The 20,544-nt window shown below is 36.6% G+C and overlaps 1 protein-coding gene across 1 annotated transcript in view; it reads right to left on the bottom strand.

Moving 5' to 3' along the window:
- The window catches only part of LOC122816739, a 1,006,513-nt gene that overhangs the window by 183,358 nt on the left and 802,611 nt on the right, over positions 1-20,544 (bottom strand). Inside the window, exon 43 of the mRNA XM_044089733.1 lies at positions 5,820-5,987. Coding sequence (XP_043945668.1) covers positions 5,820-5,987 — 168 coding nt within the window. The remainder of the gene's footprint in view (positions 1-5,819; positions 5,988-20,544) is intronic.

Below are 20,544 nucleotides of genomic sequence, written 5' to 3'. Positions count from 1 at the left end.
GACACCAGAAACTTAGCCAATTATTGAAATTGATATTTTTTTCTTTATACTGTGGCATCATTCTTGGTGAGGGCAGGAAGCTACTCAGGGTCAGGGTCATACTGGCTTAGGCTATGTGATAAGAGAGCTCTTCCATGTCTCTTTTCATGTAGTCCAGGGAGGTACGTCTCAGATCATTCATAAGAACATGGACATTGACAGAGTCGTATTTGTACTTGTTCTTGAGCGACCTGAGTGCTTGTGTTATGTGGCGGATCCTGGCACCTGACAGGCAGCTAACTGTAACCTTCTCCTTGTCCAGCCTAGTTAGTGGGACATCAGTGTGCCTGACTATAGAGTCACCTATTACTAGTGTGTTGGGTATGTTATTTTGCCTTAAGGGCTATGATTGCATGGCACACTGATTATGTGAAGTATGTGTTTCATGGTTTGTGATGGGGTGTGGAGGTTGCTTGGGTGTCTGCTTTGGAGGTCTCTGTTGCTTTTGCAGATTTTTATTTAGAGCCTCCGAGTATGTTTTCGTGTATTTATGTGTGTTATTTGCCAGTGTTGGTTTAGTAGGTCTATGTGAGACTGGTGGTGTGTTGCAAGTATTTTCCTTCTCCTCTTGACTGTCAGCTCCAGTCTTCAGTTTTGAGAGCTTTGTCTCCAGTTTGGCTGTATAATTGCATCTCTCACATATATTAGTGTTTGGTGGTAGGAGGAGAGGGTTGTCTGTGTACATGAGGCAGTTGTAACATTGACTCAAAATGCCCAGATTCACCAGTTGGACTGGAAAGTACACCTGAAACTGCCCTTTGGACATGCTTGAATAGGTAAAGTGAGCTGTTTTACTGAATGGCTGGTAGGGACGACTAGAGAGCCTTGCCCTTCTGGACAGTATAGGAGGTCTAGTGCTATGGTTAATTAATGCTTGCTATGAGTTTTGAGCAAGTGCTGGGCTGTGAAATGAATGGTTTGAGTGCTTAAGTTGAAAGTTTGTCTAGTTCCAAGGGAACTATTGAAGAGTAGACTTCATGGAGCCTGGCGAGCAAAACCGCGCAAATGCGGTTTTTATAGCAGGACATGAAAGAGATAGAAATTAGCCCAACATGGCCAATAAACTACTAACGTCTGGGATGAAACCACTCCTCCAGGGACAGATGGGCTGCTCAAAGCTCTCCTCTCTCACAGGTGAACAGAGAAACTTCCTTCTATCCAAGTAAGGTATGGGCAACACAAAAACTTGTAACATAGCCCTGAATTCAGCAATAACCTGAAAACTGGACTATACTAGTTCAGAAACCATGCCTTTGTAGAAACACTCCTCAAACTGTTTATCTTAAGTTCAGCTACTGGTTTTGGCCCTATTGAATGAGTGCCACATAACTGTGGTAATACTTCTCCATAAAGGTAGCCTTACCATCAACCTGGGAAATTACAGTTCAGCCTTACAAGTCTCATCTGCACAGCCATGTAATGTAATGTATTATAACTGACCTTATACACTGTCATATCAGAAATCCTGTTAAATTTGAGACCTAAACATTTGGTTTTCTGAAGTGTAGACCCTTTCTATTTAATCTGATAAATTTCTTTAAAAGGATTATGGTGGCTATAGATGGTGGCCATGCAGTGCATGGAGCATATCATGACCTAGCTAATGTCTTTGACTCTGTTCCCCAAGCTGGCATCATAAAAAAGCTAAATGCTTTAAAAATTGATCCATATATGGCAAGATAGATAGTAAACTGGTTGAAAGATAGAGCCCACACACTGCTATTTGCAGCTGCTTCATCAGAATGTATGAAGATGTCCAGAGGTATCCGTCAGGGTTGGGACCTCTCCTTTTTGGTATCTACTTCTCAGATATCCAGAAAAAGAAACAAGAATTTTAGTTAACTATGTTTGGAGTCTGCTGCAAACTGAAGGTTGTTGTTAAATGATCCTATGACACCTAAACTCTTTAGAATGAACTTGCCCTAGTAAACCCTTAGTGCACTAAAATGGGCTCAAACTAAATGCTAAAAAGTATTGTATTACCTTTGGTATATAGCACCTGTTCTTATCATACTGCCAGTACTATGCACTTCTACAAAATAAAAATGTTGCCAGGGATTTAGGTACCTAGGTTGATAGCAGCCTTTCTCTTGACCATCATTTAACAATGGCCGCCATAAAATCCTTTTATTTATTCCAACAAATTGCCTCAGAAATATCATCAAGGTCTAAAGAGGTAATTAATCAGGTCAATTATTGAATACTTTGCCTTGTTTGGGATGTATCTCACTAAATGTTTCAAACAATTAGAATTCTATACCTGAGAGGTTCCTAACCAAAAAGATTACAAGCCTATAGTCTGTGAGCTAGCAGGAGAGGCAGGAAGTTTTATCCATTTATTCAGTGCCTTAACAACATTTAAGGGGAGATCTCTACCTTGCTTACTGTGCCATTAAAAACTCAATTGTCCTGGACATCCTTTTGCTCCACAAGTCCAATATTTCTACCAGTAGTAGAACTAGGGAACTAAATTTTCAGCAACCAATAAATAAAACACAATGAAGGTATATATTTATAACTCACAATCTTGCAAAAATCTGGAATAAACTTTATCTGCATGTTAAATAATACAATTCCCTATCTTCCTTTAAACGTAAACTAGACGACTGGCTGGGTATCTTCAAATTTACTCCTGGATTGACCGGAGTAGCATTCCTGAAGAAAGGAGGTGCTGCCTGAGGGAGGATACTAGCAAGGTAAAAATGGTCATGAGGCTCGGTGGCCTTGGCATATCTATAAATCAATGACCTAATGAGCAAATTACATTCATTATACTTCAATATAGAAATGTTTAAGATGCATTGTGCTGAATCTACAGCTCCTCCTTCCTCTCCAGTTTATCTATGTTTCCTAATAACAGTAAAATCCCAACATTACTTTATTTTTACTTACTAACAATATCTACGTTAAGCATACTGTGCCATTCTTTTCCACTTACCCTTACTCTGTTCGTAAATCATATAGCTTACCCTACACTCTGTAGGTAAGTACTCATTTCAAGTATACCATCCTAATACAGTAAATGTAGAACATGCTGTGACTTCATGATATTGTTTATCTACCTAATAACATGCTAATGTAATTATCTTCTTACACTGAGATCTTGTGTAAAAAGTTGAAAACTGCATACCTATGTCACCATTGTGAGCCTCTCTTTCCTAAGATGTCTAAGCACCTATTTAATTGCATTATGTTACTGCAAGCATTGTAAATGTTATTGGAAATTTGTATACATATTTCACATTTCTACCCATGTACCTTGAAGAGCTTTCTTTCATTAATCTCTACAGAAAAAGGGCTCTTGCCCAGTTGGCTTATCACAGCTAACAAAAGAAATAAAATACATTTGTAGCATAGGGTGCCGACTCAGACTTCGCTCACTGTCATGTCTCCTTTTCTTTTAACTCTCAGTACAGTAAAATTTATGGTTTTTAGAAGTTTGGCTATTATCAGGTAGAACAAAACAGCTCCAGAAGGATTTAGATATCAGTTGAAGAAACTAAGGATAAGAATTTTGTAGATGGGCATATTTAAGACAGAGTTTATGTGTAGTGCAAACATAAATAAATGTATAGCACAGTACATGCAGTATGGTCTGAATAGGTAAACAACATTTCACATTAAGGTTTATCCAAATGAGTCATTTTCAGCAAGTTGAAATAGAAATTAATCTGTTTGAACCAGATCATTATTATCTGGATAAAATTTAATACAATGCATTCTCAAAATATTTCTGGGTAAGATTCAAAGTGACCAAAATAACGATGTTGAAATAAATAATTAATCATATATGCAGTTTTTCAGGTGTGATGACATGCAATCACATTTAATGGCAAAACATATAATCTAGATTTAATGAAATAAAGGCAATAACATGAAAGGAAATTACGTATGAAAATAATAAGCCTCAGTGATAAAAGTAGCACGTTACTGTGCAATGAAGAAGGCTAACATGAGCTCAGGCTTTTTGCTGCCTTCCCATAAGAAATATGGCTCACAGAAAATGCTAAGATTTCAAATAAGTGATTTTTGTTTTTGTTTTGTGGAGCAGAGACCCTTGCAAACCATGTGCTGGGAACTATATGTCTCTTACTCTGTTTACCTAGTACAGGCCGAGTCTATCATAACTTAAAGAAATTAATTATTGCAGAAGTCTACATTGAAAATACACTTTTTCCTGAAATCAGCATTTTTTGACCAAGAGGGTCTGATGTCAAACTATTGTACAGCTGTCATGCAAAAAAATCACATGGTAATGATTTCATTTGTTTTCCTCAGTATCTTGTTAAATTCATTAATTCTGTTTCTCTCTTTTGTTAGATGGTAGGTCATTCTGATAGATCTACCAACTCATGTTTACTCTGAATCCTTTTATATCTTTGGGATAGGGCTACTTGAATATTACTTGACTGGTAATAAGTGCATAGAGACAGAACTGTAGGGAGATGTAGCATGCTTGATTATGAGGACTCAACTAGATGCTCTATTTGTATTGTTTAAGAAAGTTTCTTCTACATGTAGTTTCTCCACTAGACATTAATATGGTCTCACTTATTTACTGCATTATGCAACAAAGTCCATTCAATTGGGACTTCATGGTAAGAGACATAATAAATAACACACACAGATTGTGGATGTAGTCAAACCTACATGAAGTCTATATTTCATGTTTCTAGAAGTAAAGGTGTACCACATTGCATTAATATCTCTGTAGTAAGTGCATTAGCGCTAAAGCTGCATATCTGTTTATAACAGGGACCAGAAAATCAAACCATGCTGTTGGAATGTATGTTTTTTTAACCTATTGTGAGATTTGGTAATTTTAGGGAGGTGAGTAATGGTTTAAACAAATTCCAAATGATCTGTTTGACTGGCTGGGTTTGCTCTAATGGGTCTCAAGAGATCTGCATTTTGATGGACAAAACTATTTCCGCGGACATGGGCATAACACATTCCTAGTAGTATGTACATGGTATGTTACCTCCTTCTCTTTTTTCAAAATAAGAGAACATGGATCATCCATCACCACTAGCAGGAACTGTCCCAAAACTGAGTAGTCCTACAACCCTATCCCCAGTAAGGGAGAGTAGTTATAGGGTGCACTGCCCTTCACTACCCCTGGCTGTCCCTTCCAATAGTCTGGATTAATATTTAAACCTGAGCTACCAGTGCCACAGTCAGAAAATCCCCACATATACCACCTATATTTATGCAGAAAATGTTGGAAGTACTATATAGAATGACAGTTTCATCAATTCACAAATTATTGAGTAGAACTAAGAACAATACTGCTATTCTTAATCGCATGATATAAGTACTAATATGGGATGGAATAGAATGACCAGATAACTTATTCTGTCATCTTCATTTATGATTATTCTTTAATGGTACTTTATTTAATTTCTGCTTTTTATGTGATAATAAAGTGAATTTACCATTCATGACTATGATATTGATATGGCAATCATAGTGCTACATGTAGTTATGATTTAGTGTTGTGAGGGGGGGGGGGTCCACTGTGATCTGCATAATAGTTTACAACTATTTCTTCCCAATTTTTATATCATAATGGATTCCATAAAATCCTTCCTAAATTATTTCACACTTGTAACAGTTTCAAAAACAAAAAGCAAAACCTCTTTTCTCTACTGATTTTCATAAATTTGTACAAGTCAAAGAAAAACTGTACTGATTCTATGAATAATTTACCCTAAAAGTAAGAACAGCCACAATGCTTACATCAACCCTTATTTGCAATACTATTTTCAAAAGCAGATTACCTTGTCTGCATAGCTTTGAAATGCTATAATGAAGTCATAGGCATCTGTAGGTTTCCTGATTTGCACTGCATGCATAACTAAGCCAAACTTGTCCACATTATTTTGCGTTACGTACAGAATGGCTACATCAGCCAGCTGAGTTATGGTGAAATCATCTAGCACCAACATCTGTAAAACAGAATGAAAGGAAATGAAATGTTACAAGAAACTGTAAAAACCCAAAGAACTGAGTTCATAACACTGGAACATGCCCTTGGAAACTTCAACACTTACACAGACAACATTTTGTTCAATGTAATGTCAAGTTTACCAAAAATGCACAAAGGGACTATTATAGGTAATATAAATACCTGTACAAATTGAAAAGTACCAATTATTTATGATGGTGGAGTGTAGACAAGTAAAATAAATGTTGTGGTTTAGTAGTTTGATTTCGATAAATCTTCATTCACAACAGTCTACATTTATCAGGTAAAGCAGTGAGTGTTTGATTAAAATGGTTACTACTATGTTAGCATAGGTTATGTGTTTGATGATTTACAATGCTTAGGTAAAATAGGTAAAATGATTCAAGACAAAATACAGAATGCACCACTTCTTTGAGCTGGGTGATTAGGAGTATGCAAACTGACAACTTTATTAGTAGTGAAATAAAACACAGAGCCACACTGGACTGTGACCAACAGCTTTACTGATGTTACCTCCTGGTACCTCGACTCATGCCTTCAAGGGATAATTGAAAATCATAATCACAGCATATTTATACAAAGGTTAATCACCACACAGTTACATAATTAAACCATTTAAAGTGCCAGTGCAATGGTTAAACAGCACAAAATAAATACAAACTGCTCACCAAGTTTCCCTAAAAACTAAACAGTGATGTTAAATTCTAAATTTAACCCAGAAGGATGCAACATATCAACATTTATAATAAACTTTGTTTCCATAGACAACGGTTTATGTTGAAAATTGTCCCCAACATTGGAAACAGGTTTGACTAACATACTAAAAAACAAAGAAGTATCTGAACCACCATGAATGGTTTGAAAATGGGAGGCCACAGGACTTTCCAACCGATTATGCCTGATATCACCCAAATGTTCCATAATACATTTTTTAACCACTCTTTTTATTTGACCCACATACCACTTGGTTGGTATACACCCACACCCAAGAATATATACCATGCCACACAAACAATTAAAATTGTTTGCTGCATTATAAACCGTATTATTCATTTTCATACCATTGAGATTCCTAACTCTGTTACAAACCCTACATTTTCCACAAGGGAAACATCCTACTGGGCCACTGTGTGTGGATGACTTCTTCTTATTCAGTAGTTCCTTCAGATTAAGGAACCTACTATAAGAAAAAACAACCCTGTCAGTAAATACTCCACTGGTATTTTCCCCTTGTGAAATTATAGGCCAAAACCTGTCTACCAACCATTTCAATGTTTCTGATATCTAGATTAAAATTTGTCACAGGAATGGTTGAAGAAAGGTGAACTGAAACCAAAAGATAAAAGGTTATTAATGGTAGCCCAGGATAGTGGACTATATGCACTTTAGTTTAAAAGTCCATTGAAATTGTGGGAGAAGCAGAGCAAATGCAGGTTCTGTACAAAAGAAATAGAAACAGTAGCACATAGTGTTGCTGGATGTGATATCATGGTAGAGAGCCTGTATACTGAAAGGTACAATAATGTGGCAAGGCAAGTAGCTGAGGACCACTGAAAACATGAACCACAAAGCATTATAGAGAATGATGAAGTATATATCACATGGGATGACCCATTACCAGCAGTTCAAAAAACAGATATAGTAGGCCATGAAAAAATGACAAAAGTAGCATTGATCACTGAAGTTGATGCATCCAGTGATTACACTGTCTTACATTCAGAGAGAGATACAAAGTCATAAAATATCATTATTTGCAAGCAGAAATGAGAGCAATGTGGAAGAATGATACCTAGACAGTTCTAATAGTAGTAGGAACAACAGACCTAATAAAAAGGAATTTACAGTTGTACTTAAATATGCTACCAATACATGTAACCCCCATATGAATTACAGAAGGAGGCAATTCTAGGCACATTGCACACTTGGCTATCATCAAAGAATGAAACAATACTAATTTCATGAACACTGATAATTCCCTAACTTAGGAATAGGGTCCATTCCCATCATGGTATTAGAAATCCAAAGACCTGGAGAAATTATACAGAGAGAATCCTAAATCATTAAATAAGTATCTTTTCAACATAAATGTCACACTTCATTTCAACATGCTCATATTAATTCATAGCAAACCATATTTATAGTAATTCCAAACCGAAAAAAGGACCAAGTAGTATCTTGTTCTTCTGTTGACTAAACATTTTTTATTCCAAAGTAAAAAATCTCTTAGCGCCTCGGACACAATCAGCCTTTACAGAGTAAATGTAAAGGCTGATTGTGGCCGAGGCGCTAAGAGATTTTTACTTTGGAATAAAAAATGTTTAGTCAACAGAAGAACAAGATACTACTGGTCCTTTTTTTTGGTTTGTGGTATAAGGAACTGTTTTTGTGGTTTTATAACATATTTATAGTAATGTTATTCACTTCTAAACAATCCACTTTTCTAGCAGCTATTCTGAAAAATCTAATTTTATTACAATGCAAAAAAAAAAAAAAACAAAAACATGAATGGTTTTGTAGCTTTGCATCCTTGTATATTTTCAGTTTAATTAGTAACTTTTTTGTTATACAAAAGTCATGACTTCTAGCTTTATCTTTACTACTTTGCATTCATTCTTTTATAGTTTTTACTATTGATGATCCTAATGATTTCTAACATGGAATCATAGGTTATTGTCATAATATTTAAAAATGATTCTTTCCTTTCATTATGCACATATCCTAGGATTTATAACGATCCCTTCCACCTGTACAGAGTGTCCAGTGTGTGCTGGTCAGCTAGTATGATAGGGAACATCTCCAACTGAGAGATTGAAAAACCTCATTAGCAGCTCATTATCCTATTTGTGAGGTGAATGCAGTGCAGTCAGACCTGACAATGCTAGTGTTCTCCCCACCAGCCCATGCACCTTGGTAGCATAGGCAATCCCCCAGACATGCATACATGTACAGAGATATAGACACAGACACAAGCACATAATTCCAAACACCAACATACAGTCCCCACACATTTACTCACACTCATGGAAATGCCCACACACTGATATACATGCTTCAGCATACACACACAAATACACCCAGACCAACAGACAAACACACCCACACACACACACACACACACACACACACACACACACACACACACACACACACACACACACACACACACACACACACACACACACACACACACACACACACACACACACACACACACACACACACACACACACACACACACACACACACACAAAACTGCCATGTCTATGCTGTACATGACATAACTATTCCCATAACAGTGAACGAATGAACTCAGCAGAGTGAGTCTCTGAATTGCTACGCCCATCAGGACCCATCACCATTTCCAGAGAGCACATAACTAATTAGTATTAGACATTCCCAGGATTGCCACATTAGCATGTGACTTCTCCAGCAAGAAGGCTATCCACACTACAGTTCGTAACAGGTGAAGCCCACAGTGAGCAGTCTCTGATTTGTAAAGGTTTAACATGGTGCATAAAACTTTGAGTTAAGGCTTATGCATCCTGGTATAATATTGCATGCAACAGTGCTTATTTCCCTTTTTTAGGCTTAGACAATTAATACAGTAATGTTCCATCTATCAAATCTCATTTCCCTTTTTGAAGGTTAGTTAATAAATAATACAAATGGTAAGAACCCCATGGATTAATTGGATTTGTTTTCATCCCTAAATCCCAATCTTCCTTATCACCATTGTAAATACTCCTCCACCTTTATCAGGTTAAGATAGAAACACCATGCAACTGAAAAAATATTTATTGCGTAAATTAAAAAATATATTGTTAACTATCCCTACCAGTTAATCATAAACATTTCTTACCCTGTGACAGTGACAACATTTTTCCTTTAGGTATTCCTTTCATTCTTTCTGTAGTTCTTATTCATTATTCTTATTCTTGGTTGTTTTACCATGAAGAATTCCCTAATTTTATACATTTCTTTTCCCTTTTCCTTAAATTAAACATGTTCAGAACTTATTTCTTCTTAAAAAAACTTTAATTTATCTTTATTAATTTCAGTTTCAGAAACTTCTAATTTGGTGTTCACTCTGTCTAGAAGATATGGAATGAAACCAATATCCAAAACAAGAATTTATAAATCATAGATAGTTACTAGGCATGCAATCTAGAAGATCATTTAGGAGTCTAGACTTATTTTTGAATTGCCCCAGAGCACTATCGGGTTAAGTCCCAAAGGAGGAATATAGAGGCTGGGTGAATCAAACACTTGACTATATTGGACTGGACTTTAGGTATCCCTCTCTTTTCTGGGGGCCTGAGATTGACTGTACAACATTTGGGGTAACTCACTGGAAGATGTGTTTTACATAGTAGAAAGGCCATGACTCTAGTGTACAAAACAATGATTCCTTACAAAGACATTGATATGCTATTTGCTTTAGTTGCTATTTTCCTAGCATAAGTATGACATCGTAGACATTATATATGTTATTTCATGTATCACAAGCTGTTACATGCACATTTGAACATATTATTGATGGGGTAAGCAATATTCATTGGAGTTTATCTGGTTAAAACCGGGAAAGGGAGCAGTTTAAATATAAAACTGTCATCTTTGTTTAGAATGATAATTTTGTTTATGTTGCATACCTATGTCAAAAGTCAAGTAAGCTGCATTGAACAGTACAAAAACTATACAATAGATTACTCAGAATTAACAAGAGCAACAGGGATGTCATCCACACACAGGACAGTATTGTTTGTTGCACACTTGAACTACTTTAGGATGATTTAAACTTGGATTTACTTGACCTACTGTAATGGTGTTCAACTTAAAATTATAGAAGAAATGAGCTAGGACATTTCCAAAAATCACTAATCATCAAATTGTCAGATATCAGACACACAGTACAGCAGCAGTTTTCTGCACAAACTATTAATGGCCCTGTCCCATGTGTGGATCTGTACCCTCCCTTGCATTATGATGGCTGTAAGATCCCTGCACTAAACACAATTATATTTTTCCTTAGAGCAGCAGCCTTAGTGGGAAGGAGTCTGCTTTTTGGGAAATAATGGTTTCTCCATTTTCTATCCACTTTGCAAAATATGTACCCAGGCACTACATTTAAAGTAAACTGTCCTACCTTACGAGGGATATCTAGAAACTGCTTTGGCAACTGGAATATCTCTGTCATATCCTACAAAAATGGCTACTGTAGCCTGTCAGAAGGCTGACATATGTCAAGAATAACAGCTATGAGCGTGAAGGAGAAGACCCATTTTTGGGTCAATATAGCTCGGTGGATGATCTCAAAGGCCTGCTTGTCAGGAATGAACTAAACATGAGGCAAGAATAAATGTGTTATAATAATCTGTTGATGTGCCCCCAAAAGCCCCATAAGAAATATATAGAAAATAAAAAATAAAAATGAAAAAAATAAACTAGTAATTAAGGTAACGGAATGAAGAAAGGGAAAACTGCCCCAAAGCTTTATTCAACACTGAGCACAGCACAATCTCATACATTAAGTGCTTTTGTCCCTTCTAACTTTAATAACAGGACTTCATCAGAGTGTATATTTGTCAGAAAGAGCACTTCCTTACATGCCAAAAAGCAGGCTATGAGGTTCATTGTCAAGGATCTTCCTCGTTAGCATAACAGCCTTCCTGCTATGGTCTTTATATAATACTTACCTCTATGTTCTCCAAGTCTCTAGCAGAGACGTTTTCATTGGATAATGCCCTTGGAGACATTATAGTACTCCCTCAGTCTTTATCCCTGCGAGAAGAAGTTGCAATAAAGCAAGAAAGATCTTGCATTCTTCCTTCATTCACTATGTTTGACCCTCTAGCGCTAGGGTCATTAAACAGTCTCAGAGGTCATTCATGATAAAGCTAGATGCCATTTGCCTGAGATAATGGTCCAGTCAGATAATTGGGGATTCAATATTTACACAAAACCTGCAGGCCTTGAATTTATAGCCCAAGACATGAAAACTGACTCCTGTTAGTTAAACATTTTGAGGAATTAAATGAAAATGCATCTCTTCTGGATATTTTGGTTAAAGGGAACAGAATCAAAATATTTATTTCTGTGTACAAAGCATAGCTAAACAGCAGCTTTAATTTAACTCTTCTAAAGTATCCCTTACTAAGTTTTATTGACATTTGTTCATGTTTTATTGCCGATCCTTCATCAGTTCCCAAGTATTTATACACTCCCTCTTGCTCAAATTCTTTTATATTACATTCTTGTCCCAAACTGATGTTTTCCTGGTGCTGCAGTTTTCCTGCTTTAAAGGTTGCTTTTGCACATTTATAAAGACCAAATGACATTCTAAAATCATCTGAAAAAGTTTTGACAGCCTGCAGCTGTGCTTTCAGTTCCTCATCTGATGAGCTAAACAGTTTTAAATCATCAGCAAAGAGAAGATGAGAAGTCATTAGACTTTGTTGCTTTCTAGGAGGCAAATTGTAGCCATGGCCTAAGCTGTTAAGTAAACAGCTTAATGGGTTAAGGGCAAGGTATTACAGCAACAGTGACAGAGAGTCACCCTGGAATATCCCCCTTTGAATTTTTATCCCTGGGATAATAATCTGTCCTTTATCATGGCTTAATTGCAAAGTGGTCTGTCATTGTTTCATGGTTACTGTAATGTAGTCAATCAGTGTAGGGTGTATCTTATACATTTTTAAGCACTCTTTTATCCATGAATATGGGATACTATCAAATGCTTTTTTGTAGAAATCTATACCATACTTAGATTCTTCCCCTTTTTGCAGTTCTCCACTATAACTTTACTTAACAAATGATCCTTTGTTCCATATTACTTTCTTTTATTGCCCTTTTGTTATACTGCCATAAATGAGTTTTCTTCTAAATGACTATATACTCTGTCGGCGTCAATTCCAGTTTATAGTTTATACATCATCGGAAGGCAAGTTGGTCTATAATTTTTAGGGTAGCTTGCAGGTTCACTCTTAAGTAAGAGCATTGTTTTGCCTGTTGTTAGCCAGTGTGGTGTCTGTTCAGGGTGCGCATATCAATACTTCTTATTCATAACTAAATCCTCGTGCAAAAATGTCAATATTTTTAATCAACTTTTAACTTTACTTTTAATCAAAAACCAAAGCCAGGTTCCATATTTCAATTCAAAGTTGTATTTTTTATATCACTGAATGGTCTGTGTTTTTAAGTGATGGGTTGGTGTATGTTTATTTGATGTATGTCACTTTAAAATTTTTGGCGCAATTTTCAAAAGGTTATATAAGGGGACTTAATTTATTTTTAACCAGTTTCTGAAGTTCAATGGTGGTGAACGAAAGGGCTACGACTTCTGGTTTTAAGACATTAAAAAGGTTTGGATTTACTCTTGCAGCTTTCATTTTGCACTTTTAACCAAATGTTAGGTACTGCATCTGGGCCTGGGGTTTTACAGTTAGAGGCTTTTCTTAACTTTGCTTCAATCTCTCTGGCTGTTACTTCATCCCATTTCATATCCTGTACCTTTAACCGTCTTATTTTTTCTTTTACTTCTTCTATCCATTTAGCATATTTGCTGTGTTCCACAGGATCTTCATAGATATTTCTCCAAAATGTATGTACTTCCACTTTTTTTGGCGGTCTTTCAATTCCTTTTACCTTATTCCCCAATTCTCTATAAATCTTTTTTGGGTCATCAATAAACTGCTTATTTTGTATTTTGTACTATTTGTATATCTTTTAAGTTTTTCCACCTGTGGTGAAATTTTTGGTTTGTTATTTGGAATAGTGCATGTTAGATCCTGGTCTGTTCTAATACTGTGCATTGCTTTAATCACATCTATTTTTCCTAGTATTTTTGTCGATCTATTCCCTCTTCTATATTCTTCTAACAGTGACACTTCTTGTCTTAATTGCTTTAGAGTTTTCTCTATTCGATACTTCCATGATGGTATTCAATTTCTCCCCTTCCTTTCTCTCACTACCTTGTGTTACTGTGGTAGAACTTTATCAGTTATTAATTTAGCTGCACAGTAATATATTCTGTTTACTTCTTTTATATCACATGGGTCTCTATGAACAGTCCTAATTACTGTGTTCATTTGTTTTATCAGACGTCTTACTTTTTGGGTTTTATTGACCTTCTGCAGTCTATTTCTCTCATTGATCTTAATATATCTATCTGGGTCTAGGACTATTCACTGAAAGCATATTTCACTGAAAGTCAAATGACTGTGCACAAATCACTGAAAACACAATTCACTGAAAACACAATTCACTGAAACACATTTCACTGAAAGTTATATATGGACCCCCCCCCCCACACACACACACACCCTTACTATATATTCTAACTCCAGGGTCGCACTACAGTGGGGAAAAGGCCATATATAACTTTCAGTGAAATGTGTTTCAGTGAATTGTGTTTTCAATGAATTGAGCTTTCAGTGAATTCTGCACAGTCAAATGTGTTTCAGTGAAATGTGCTTTCAATGAATAGTCCTAGACCCATCTATCCATGTCCATTAAATCAAGCAACTCTTCTCTTAACTCATTTTCTTCCATACTGAGGGCACATCCCTTGTTTTCCGTTTCCTGCAGACATTCTATAGAAAGTTCTATCGCATCTTCCTGTGGCACATTCTCTTCAATTTCATCCTGTGTCATCCGTTGCTCTGTCATATGGGAACTCACTGGCCTATCACTCGTCAACATTGACTGCATCACAGTTTCCACAGTTTCCTGTTCCTTTCCTTGCTGTCTAGCTTCAAGTGAATGTTTATACTGGTTTCCTGTGGAAGGCTCCAAAATATCTTGATATGGCACCTGACCAATTGCTTCCTGTTCCACTGGTTTCCCCCTTAATTTGGATATCCATTGCTTTATTCTGTTGTGGTGCTTTCTGTATTGGATTTTCTACACTGAATCCTTCTCTTTGCAGGTACTCCATAACTTCACTTTCTATTTCTTTGACTTCTCCTTTACTAATCTCTTTTTCTACTTTTATCTTAGTCTTCTTATTTTTTGTATTGTAATGTTTTCCATATCCGGATTCCTTTGCCTATATTTTTCTTCAAATATCTTTGGTGCTGCTCTTTTTGTATTGGTTACTTTTGCCTTCTCCTTTGCATAAATATTACACCATATTAAATCTCTTTTCCTTTCCCCTGTCCATATTTTTTCTTCACATGTCTCCTGATCTTCTTGCTTTTCCTTATTCTGGGGATTCACTCCATCATGCTGTGATGTAGTCTGTGTTAGACCTTTTACATTAAATCCTTCACTTTGCAGGCACTCAATAACTTCAACTTGTATTTCTTTAACTTCTGCTTTACTAATCTTCTTTTCCACATTCCATCTTTGTGATATTAATTTTTTTTATTGTGAAAGTTTCCATATCTGGATGCCTTTGCCTGCATTTCTCTTCGAATATCTTTGGGGCTGCCTTCTCTGTGTTAGTTAACTTGGCTTTCTCCTTTGCATAAATATTGCACCATATCAAATCTCTCTTTCTTTCCCATGTCCATATTTCTTTTTTATATTTTTCAAATATCTCTAGGTTTTCTTGTTTATATTTTTCACTTCCTCAGATGCTTCTTTTTCCAAACAGATCAAAGTTTCTTGACCTATATACTGTTTTTCAAAAATCTGTTGTATTAATGAATGCAAATTTTTATTTGAAGCTTCTAACAGTTTTTCCTATGGAAGTATTTTTCTTTCCTCTAATTTCTCTCTTAATCATTTTATATATCTTGTATCTGGAAATTCTGGGCTTTTTGCATAATAGTAACAATTTCTTTCTTATCCTACATAGTCTACTCTATCATAGGTTCATAGGTTGGTACTAGGCTATCGGCCCTAGGGCCTATACAAGCCTAGCCATAACAATTCCCTGGATATTTCTTCCCACAATATTTACTTCTCTGGACCCCTGTCTAGCAGGGTGACTGACATGATCCCCAGGGTGAATTTCCTATCTCCCATCCAAACATCAAGGTTCCTTTTGAAGAGGGCCAAGGAGGCACTCTGCTTGACATGCATGGGCAGTCTATTCCAGAGTATGGGAGTCTCTGGGTCAGGAACCTATCCCTCCAGCATGTTTTGTTCATTGTGATGACAAGATTTAGATCCCTGGAGCATGTGGCTCTGAGGGATTGGGATTTTTTTTAAGTGGAGCATGTCCAACAGCTCAGGGTTTGACATGGCCTTGTATGTTAAGCAGAGATCGCCGCTCAGTAGACGATATGCCACAGAGTATAGGTGGAGTTTTTTTAGACAGTCAGAATATGGCATCTGCTTTAGGCCTGTGATTTTTTTAGTGCGGTATTTCTGTGTCCTTTCCAGCTGTTGCAGATGTCTTGTGAGGTACATACCAAATGGGGCATTATATTCTATAATGGGTCTAATGAGGGATGAGTACAGTGGGACAATTACCTCTTTTTTTCTGGATGAAAAGCCCTTAGTGATGAGGTGTGCCACATAGAAGGATTTCCTGACTGTTGTGGTGATGTGGTTATCGAAAGTGAGACCACTGTCCACCTGTGTTCCTAAGTCTTTCATCACACTTTCAATGTTTAGTGTACTGCCACCTATGTGGTAATTCATGGGTACATGTTTTTTTTCCAAAGGGGATAACTATACATTTCTTGGCATTAAGCTTGAGCCCATGACTCTGGAACCAGGCATCTGTTTCTGTAAGGCCCGTTTGTAGAATATCCACATCATTTGGGGATTCAATAATGGCTCCCAGTTTGCAGTAATTTGCGAACTTTGTTATCCAGAGTCCCTTAGTGCTGGCCTGTACTTCAGAGAAGTAGATGGCAAACAAGAGTGGTCCCAGGACTGAACCCTGAGGTACTCCACTTGTCACTTGTCTGGAGCTAGATTTGGAGTCAGCTACTTTTACAGTCTGGGTTCTGTCAGTAAGCCAGTTGGCAACCCATCGAGTGACGTAAGTATTTATGCCCAGCTTAATAAGTTTATCTATGATTCCAGAGTGGGGGATGGTATTGAAGGCCTTGGCGAGGTCCAGATAGGCTGTGTGGACCGCCTTACCCTCATCCACAGCTCTGGAGACTGATTTGAAGAAGTCAATCAGATTCAGTAGACAAGATCAGCCCTTCACAAACCCAAACTGGGTGGGGTTCAGTGTTTGAAGGTTGCCAATGTCTTTGTTTTATAAGTTCCATGATAATGCGTTCCATGCCCTTGGAGATCAGGCTTGTTAGACTGATGGGACCGTAGTTCCCGGGATCCAAGACAGATCCCCCCTTGTGGAGTGGGATAACTGTAGTTGTGCGCCACTCAGTGGGCACGAAGCCTGAGGTGAGGCTATGATTAAACATGACACTTAGGTGAGGTGCCAGTTCATTTTGTAGTTCATGTAGTACACAGCCTGGGACGTCATCTGGTCCCATGGATGCTGTATTCTTAGCTTTGGAGAGTGCGGTTTTTACCTGTGTGGCCGTGATTACCGGAATTTGGCAATCTTTTGGTATTGAGATGGGCCCTTTACGGGGTGAGAGGGGGGTGAAATTGGCACTAAATTGATCTGCCAGGATATTGGCAATATCCTTGGGATCAGTATATTTAATGCCATTCTGTTGTAGCTCAGAGCAGATCTGAGCATTGCCATTTAGATTCTTAACATAACTATAGAATGCCTTGTGGCTGTCTTTGGAATCTTTGGCAATTTTATTTTCATAACTAGCTTTTGAGGATTTTATGAGGGATCTCAGCTTCTTACTGAGGCTGGTGAGAGAGTTTTTTGCATCCTGGGATTTTCCTCTTTTCTGCAACAGTTTCTTCCTTCTGTTGTATAGTTTGTTTATAGCAGGAGACCACCAGATTGGCTTCCTTTTTTTGGAGAAAAGCATCTTGGTCTTTATGGCTCTTCTTTGGCCAATCAATTTTTGTGGACTGCTACTTCCTTCTACAAAAGGGGGGCCATCTTCCCCCTGGGCATGGTCTTGCCCCATTGTAGGAATGTTTCCATATTTTGAGGATTCTACACTGTCATTTTTTTCCAGTCCTGGCACCAGTGCACCAATCAGGATTGGGCACTTTTTTATCCTGGGTCTTGTGCACCCAGCTATCTTTTTTTTTTGTTTTTGACTTACTTCTGTCCATGAGATATGCTATATAAAAACAGTCTATATATCAGTGTCGCCTTGGTGAGATTTTGTGAAAAACAGGGTCCTCCTCATGAAGGTACTCACCAAGACTTGAGGATGAATTAAATTTCAGCACTACTACTCTCCTTTGCTTGCTGACTTTTCATCTCTGCATTAGGGCCATTAGAAAATTTAGCAGAAACATATCAATGTCAAGCAGGAATTGAAATCAAACCAGAAGTAGATAAAAACCAGGAAGCAACTGAATGTGCCAAAAAACCCAAAAAAACAAAAGAAAGAATATAAGGTGAAGGACCAGATGAGAAGGCAAGAAATGTGGAAAAAAAACATAAATATAGTTGCAAGTATAGAAAACTTCTGGAAGAACGTCATGTTGATCAGGAATGAACACAGGAATGGTTAAGGAGAGGAGAATTCAAACCAAGAAATGAAAGGTTGATACTGGCAGCCCAAGATAGTTGGTTGAGTACACGCTGGTTTAGAAAGTCCATTGAACATGTGGGAGAAACAGACAAATATAGGTTTTGTAAAACAGAATTGGAAACAGTCACACACCTTGTTGCTGGTTGTGACACACTAATGGCAGAAGGACTGTATACTGGAAAGCATAATAATGTGGCGAGACTGTTGAACTGAGGATTGTGCAAACATTATGGTATCGAAGTGGCTGAAAAACACTTTTAACATAAGTCACAAAGCATCATAGAGAATGATGAAGTTTATATCACATGGGATCAACATTTCAAAAGATAGATGCTAGAAAACTGGATATACTGGTCCAAGAAAAGAAAACAAAAGTAGCATTGATCATTAAAATCACCACACCCAGTGACTACAGTGTCTTGCATACAGAAAGACACAAAGTCATAAAATACCAGGATCTGCAGGCAGAAATGAGAGCAATGTGGAAGAAAGATACCCAGACATTTCCAATAGTAGTAGGAGCAATAGGTCTTATAAAAAAAAGTCTTATAAAAAAGAATCTACAATCGTATTTAGATATGTTACCAATCCATGTAACCCCATACAAACTGCAGAAGGAGTCATTACTGGGCACATTGCGGGTGCTGTGAAGACCACTTTTGGCTGACATCAACGAATGAAACAATACTAATTTCATGAACTTTACTCATGCTTTGACATAGGAATGGGGTCCATTCCTGTCATGGTATTAGAAACCCAAAAGATTTAGAGAAATTAGGAAAGGCAGACCCCCCCCCAAATGAAGAAGAACACTGACTTCTGATTATCTTGAATTTCTTGAATTGGTCTGTTGTCTATATTCCTAACATGAAGAGATTTTTCTAGAGGTGGAACAAAGCTGAGTTAAAAGGAAAATTTTTGATTTTAAACTCACTCAATTTTTATATGCTTTCATCCATGCACAACATGGATGAGTAACACTGAATCCATCAATAAAGAGAACACATACATGATTGAGCTGGAATATTTCTAGATAGAAGAACAATGATAGTGAAACAATTAGATTGTTTTACATTTTTTTTAGTTTAATAATTCATTTGTTAACCATGTAAGTGATATTTCTGCCATAGACCATCGAGCGTTGAGGCAGATATCTTAACTACAGAGCCACCACACTGCCATGAGAAAATGATGCAACATAATTTCAAATACTTTTTGGAGGACCTTGAGAAAACTCATGGTCCTTAGGAATAGGTAATCATATCTCTAGGCTGGTTCTTTAATGTGCCTTAATGTTAGAGCTTTATCACAGTATTAAAGAGGAAATGTATATGACCCATCTAATTTTATCACATATATTGAAAGAAATAGCCAAGGAAGATTGTATTACAAAGACATCTGTTGTGAATTACTTTAGACTTTATACATGAAAGTCGTCAAAGAGAAAAAGCAGGACTCCCCCCATACTACAAGTACTAAAGTATAACAAAATAATAAATATGTTATTTTGAAGAATTAAAATAAGAATCTATAACTGGTACCTGAAACATGACTAGATCCCTTAGGATGCATGTGATATGTTTGTATTATTGTGTAACATGTTTGTACATGTATGTATGTGCATGTGAGTGGGCTAATAAATCTCTCTCTTCCTTTCTCTCTGTATATACACACACACACACACACACACATATATATATATATATATATATATATACACATATGGTTTTTATATATATATATATATATATATATATATATGTGTATACACACACACACACACACACACACACATATATATATATAGAGATATATAATATACATATATATATATATATATATATATATAGATATATACATATATATATATATATATATATATATATATATATATATATATATATATATATATATATATATATACATATATATATATATATGTGATTGAGTTTTCAGAAACTCTAAACTCATATTGTCGGGACCATATGATTGAGGTTT

Source organism: Protopterus annectens, chromosome 12.part0 (assembly GCF_019279795.1).
Source record: "Protopterus annectens isolate FY-2018-M chromosome 12.part0, PAN1.0, whole genome shotgun sequence".
Classification (NCBI taxonomy): domain Eukaryota; kingdom Metazoa; phylum Chordata; order Ceratodontiformes; family Protopteridae; genus Protopterus; species Protopterus annectens.
This window is presented reverse-complemented; position numbering and strand designations above follow the sequence as displayed.